A 6,129-nucleotide genomic window follows, 5' to 3' on the forward strand; every position below is an offset into this window, starting at 1 on the left:
GTTGTCTTGGGTTAGACTCAACAAGCGTCTTTAGAGCATCAATATCAATTCCAACATGTCGGCTCCTGTCATCACAATTTTTAAGGCTAGTCACCTGAACGAAATTTGCTGAACCATTGCTGACACTTACGAACGTTCAAAACATTTTCATAAACTTCTTTGATATTCTTTGTGGCTACAGAGGCGTTGTTTACCTTCTTGTATTCAAATAGCATTACATGCCGAAAGTGCGTCTCGTCGTGTGCCATCACTATCAGGGATTAGAGTATACTAAACTTTACACATTATATAGGCTACACTTAATGTGACGTTTAGGCGGTTCGTTTAACTATTATACGTGATGTACGTTTTTTGGGGGAGGTTAATGAAAGTGTTCCAAAACGGGACATTAATTTATTGACGACCTAACACATTTTGAACACCAGATTTATTCAATTTTGCGGGAAATTCAACAATTTTCTTTGCTTGCTCTTATGGGTTTAAAAGTTTGGTAGAATATATAGATATTTTGAAAACTTTCCAATCTACACGTTCATATTTTAGAAAAATGTTATGGTAATCACGAGCCGATATGTTTTATCGACGGCCTTCGTATATAATGTAATATCACGTCGTTAGTTAAGTTACATTAGGTTTTACTAATTAATTTAATCTCAAATCTTACAGGGTTTACTTTTTGGCTACTACTGAAGATTTAACTTTATTTATTGCTCCTAGTTAATAGATCCGTGACAGGGAATGGTTAAAATCAGATTAGTTGCGTTAGACACACTTCATAGTATGTTTAGTATATTTGACTTGGTTATACATTAATTGGAGTATCAGTATTTTGGTTATATATTGAACGATTTAGTCGTTCGTTTGTTTTGCAGTTTATCATTATTTAATATTTCGTATCTTTATAGACATGCGTTTGTTGCAGTACTATCTATCCTGTTCTGCTATAGTTGAACAGTAACACGTGTCGTTGTAATTTATCTTAGTTGGCAGGTTACTATGAAGTTACACCGTCGGAGCCATTTAACGAACTTTCATTTGTCACGAGACTGTTAGAGTGGATTGTGTAAAGTTTTGCTTTTACAGATATTAGATATTAAAAACGTTAAGCCTACGATAATAAACGAAGCAAAAATTAAGATATATTCCATTCTTTCTTTAATGTTACTCTCATCAATAGTGTTGGTCAAAATGGTTAATGCATTTTTTTTTACTATTTTAGGCTTGTTATTATCATATTTTTATTATATTCATGATGTTAGAAAAACACGTAGGTTCAAGAAGTCTTGATAGAAATGAATAAAAAACCCTATAACCCGAGCGCTTTCGAAAGGTGGACCTTTATTCTTCAGGGGCAAACTGGGAATCCCATATTTTTATTAAAGATATTACTTCGTATTCTTAGTATAGATTTAGGCTAACCTAAATTTCCTAAGATGGTCGAACATCGTAAAATATTATTGGGATTACGGCCCAAAATACCGTTAACAGTGAGGGTTCCCAAATTATAAAACAACGATTTTTATTCTTTATGTGTAAGAACGTCAGAACAATGTTTTATTAGCTGCTTTCATTACCGGATTGATGTTTAGTTTTGCTGTATGCTGGTAGCTTGCTTTGATTGCAAGTTAACAGATATTGAGAATATTTTATGTCCTTTCTACTTTTAAACTAACTTTTCAAAACCTTTGACAAAGTTAAACAGAAAGAGTATATCGGTGTTTTTTAACAGTCATATGGATACCTCACAAATACCTGCCACCCCACCTCCTATCCGTTTGATAAATAGCACTAGTGCAATGTGTTAGATGAGCAAATATGCACCTAAACATAAAATGAATATACGGCATCAAACTCCTAATAACTCCGCCTGATTTTATTATTTCATTTTTCTGACCAGAACGTTTAGACCATGTGCGCATAAGGTACTGTTCAAGTTGAAAATTGTACTTTAAAGTTTTTGTAGTATTGGTTTGTTTGTTTTGAATTTCGCGCAAAGCTACACGAGGGCTATCTGCGCTAGTCGTCCCTAATTTAAACGTCATAGGCTAGAGGGAAGGCATCTGTTCAACACCATTCATCGCCAATTCTTGGACTACTGTCTTACCAACGAATAGTGGGACTGACCCACGGTTGAAAGAAGATTCGAACTCGCGACCCGCAGATTGCGAGTCGAGCGCTTTAACCACTAGACCATACTAGACCTTCTTGTATCTTTAGTGGACTCACTGGTAACACAAGCAAAGTTTTGTTCTCTGAACTCGTGCAGTATAGTAGAATAGCTAGCTGTTAAAATAACATCAATAATTCTGTGATGACGTGATTTTTTTTTTACCTTCCAAACCACTTTTATTGAGTTTGGGCCCGTTGCTTGCACCATGACTTCAGTTGGTGGACCACTTGGTGCTAAAAAAAATGTAACGAATGAGTCTATTAGTGTGATGAAATACAAATTAAGAAAGATGTTAATGCATCTCTTATCACAAAGCACTTGTAATGTTATTTGTCCTAAACTGTTCAAGCCAACAATAAATGGTGTCGAGAAAACTAATTTATAGAAAACTTGATCCCGACATAACAAAATCAGTGTTTTGTATGAATAATTATTAGAAAATTATGAAGTTACCACTTTTAAGGACTCGTGTAGACTTATGTAAAATATTCATCTCAAATTTATGGGTTTTTTTTTAACTCTCTATTTAGTAACCTATTATATTTTCAATTTTACCTTTGATGAAAAGAAATCTGTAATATCGTCATTAAACAAGTGGTCCACCGTATAACACTTAATAACAGATTAGACGCAATGCCATAATATTATCCACACACCTAAATTAATTTATATTACTAAATGGTGAGTTAAAAAAAAGGACTTTGAAATCCCATAAATATTATACACATACCATTATTATCAGAGGCCTAACTGTGTTTCTTTGCTTTGCTAACCCAAGCTGTACTAATGAACCATAAATACACAAAACTGCAACCTACAGCAGAACGTATAGCGAATCAAAGAATATAATAGGCCTCTACGTCACAAATTATATTTTCAATTTTACTTTTGGTGAAAATAAAATAAATTCTGTGATATCATCATTAGACTATCTATCTATCCGTCTATCTAAGGTGGATGGTAAGATGGTTTTATTTTGGGGTGGTTGAATAATATGATTGTTTTGAGATATGTTCGAAAAATTTATCCTAAAAGAAGATTCTATAAACTTCTCTTAGTGTGACTAAAAATAACGATATTTTTCTAAATTTGACATAATTTGAATCACTATTACGATATACACTACCAATAGCAATCAATGTATTAAATACACCTTTTGTAGTTAACTGTTACTGTGGTTTATATATTCTTCGCACAATACAACTTTGTTATGTAAAATAGAAAAACAATTCATCGTCATTGAAGGTTCTGCTTTTTTTCTTAGTAATAACTTCTCTCACCTTCTTGCTGCGTCTTGGCTGAAAGCCATTCACTCTGGCTGCCCCAACCCACAGAGTTTTCAGCAGTGACGCTTAATAAATATGAACTGGCAGGCTCCAAACCACTGAGAACAACTTCACGCTGGGACCCACCAACGGTGAAATTCATCGTTAAATCTTGTTGTTGACCTAGAATATTAAAATAACTTTAGAAAGATTAAACGACGTTATTTTGTCAGTTAGAATTTGCTTGTTTGTTTTAGAGCAAAGCCACACTGGGCTACCAGCTGTGACCACCGCGAGGAATCGAACCCCGGATTTTAGCGTTGTAAATCCGTAAGATTACCCCTCTTCCACCGGGGGACGTCAGTTAAAAAGGTCATGTAAAATGTGATCAAAATTACAGTTTAAGTCAATGTTTGGGTTCTTTGCTTTCCCTATCAGTTTCCATCCAGCCATCATTTTTCCATCTGTATATAAAAATATTATTTATTGATATACGAAATATATTTAAATATGTAATAGTACGTTAATTTCAATAGCTTCATATTTCTCATAGGTCCTAAATTGATAGAAGACATTATGGCCATTTTGCTAACATTTAAGTATCTAAATTAGTCCTCTTGACAAAGCTACACAATGGGCTACCTGTGCTGTGCCCACCACTAGTATCGAAACCCGGTTTTTAAAGTTATAAGCATTCAGATTTATCGATGAGTCACTGGGGGGCGGCTCCATTATAATTATATTATTTGCTCTTTAACTTCATTGTAGGAATATTTGTCAAAGTTTATGAAACACCAGTCAGTTGAATTTACTAACAGTTATTGAATGGAATTGTATAGTAATATCTAATTCAAATTTACACGTCTATTATTTCCTCTCGTTTCCCAAATGTTTCAAAATAAATCTGCACAGAGTGTAAATGTATAACTTAGTGATAAGATGTTGCAGTGTTTGAAAGACTGTTGTTTAAACATAAAGCAGCACGAAACTTGTGCAGTGTTTTATATCAATGCCTTCAAGTGACAAAGTGCATTTCTAAAGTTAATTTTATTCAGGTGAGAATCTTGACGCTTGTGCTGAAATAGGAAATATTCTTATTATAAATATTATAAGTTAATTGAAAATAACCTACAGATGTGGTAGATTAGTGAACGTATTTCAGATTACCAGATGTATATTCGTTTGTTACGCTTTACTTCTTTTTACCGTGAGTGTATATTATTTCCTGCGAAACTGACAAAATTTCAATTCCTTCATTACATTTTTCCAGGAGAAAGTAGCGAATTAACATAACATCATAGTAATCATTCATTTTAGAATTAAGTGTTTGTACATTTTAAATACAGTTGAAGAATTCTTTTATACAAGATTGAAGGTGCCATTTTCTTTAATTTTTACCATTCCAAAGTACGTGTACTAAAAACTACAAAACATTAAGTCCGAATTGCTTTTCGGAACTTCCTGCGAAATTTGATTAAATTGCAAACTGTCAGAGTAACATAAATTTCAACCGAATAATTCAAGTTTGTCTAAAGTCAAAACTAAAACTAACTTTTATATCTATAACACCTTTTACACATTGATAAATAGACTAAGATCACTACGCAAGAATGTTTTATTATTTTATTCCCGGGTAGTTGATAAGAGTAGCTTGTCGTGTAAATTACAGGATGAAGTATAATTATTTTAGCACGACATTCAACTTTAAATGGGCGTATGAAACGTAACCTGTCGTTACTATGACGTCTTCCAAATAATTACTGAATTTTTTTCCTTTCTAGGCTTTGCATTTGTTACTATTATTTATATCAAACTAGTTTAACGAATTTGATTATTTCTCATTATATAAAGTCAAACTTCATCTATAATAGTTCGTCTTCATTGGATGCGTAATTTGATTGTTAAGTTTGTAAGGCTTTTTTTCAAAAAAAAAAACAACAAAAAAAAGAAGTTGAGTTCCACAATTATAGAGTTGATGTTTAGTAAGGAACCTAATAAATAAACTTAGTATACCGAAAATTATTTAATTTAGAAGTATAAGTTCAAGGGAGATCCAGTTCAATCTACACTTTGATCAACATGTGTTATTGGGTTATACTAGTTTTGGAGAATTTCACTTCTCATCAGTAACCCTGAACACAAGTTAACCAAAGAAAGGTAAGCTGGACCTATATCATAGTGAAAAGTATCAAACATACTGTTGGTGAGAACGTGCTTTATAGTCACTATGAAAAGAACTTGTACATTGGATAGGTTCTTCACATAGTGACTACAAAGCACGTTCACACTAGCAGTATGTTTAGTAAGGAACCTGTTTATTTGTGTTTTTTTGTAAAGAAAAGCCACATTTGGCGATCTTCTGTGTCCACCGCGAAGAATCGAACCCCGGATTTAAGGCTGTAAGCCCGTAGATTTACCGATGTTCCACCGGCGGAAGTGAGGAACTTACTGAACTGAATAATTAGTTAAAACTACAATAAAAGCAAACGATTTCAATCGCCATTGCAAAATCATTAACAACCACGTTTATAAAAAAACTTGAAATTTATACAAAAACTAAACAAGAAATTAGAATATCTAAAGCAGTGGTTTTTAACCTTTTTTACTCCATGCCCCACTTCGACACCTCAAAAAATGTGATGCTCCCTTAGTATAAAAACAAATTTGGTGTTGAAAAGGTATAATAATATTATG

General features: G+C 33.1%; 1 protein-coding gene across 2 annotated transcripts in view; it reads right to left on the minus strand.

Annotated features, from left to right (window-relative positions):
- Window positions 1–6,129, minus strand: part of LOC106468653 (Down syndrome cell adhesion molecule-like protein 1) — an 83,874-nt gene that overhangs the window by 19,558 nt on the left and 58,187 nt on the right. For both annotated transcript variants that reach the window (XM_022397720.1, XM_022397718.1), the window contains exons 10-11: window positions 3,451–3,618; window positions 2,333–2,403 (exon numbers count right to left, since the gene is read on the minus strand). In XM_022397720.1, coding sequence (XP_022253428.1) covers window positions 2,333–2,403; window positions 3,451–3,618 — 239 coding nt within the window. The remainder of the gene's footprint in view (window positions 1–2,332; window positions 2,404–3,450; window positions 3,619–6,129) is intronic.

The sequence above is a fragment of the Limulus polyphemus genome, unplaced genomic scaffold (genome assembly GCF_000517525.1).
Source record: "Limulus polyphemus unplaced genomic scaffold, Limulus_polyphemus-2.1.2 Scaffold90, whole genome shotgun sequence".
Classification (NCBI taxonomy): Eukaryota; Metazoa; Arthropoda; class Merostomata; order Xiphosura; family Limulidae; genus Limulus; species Limulus polyphemus.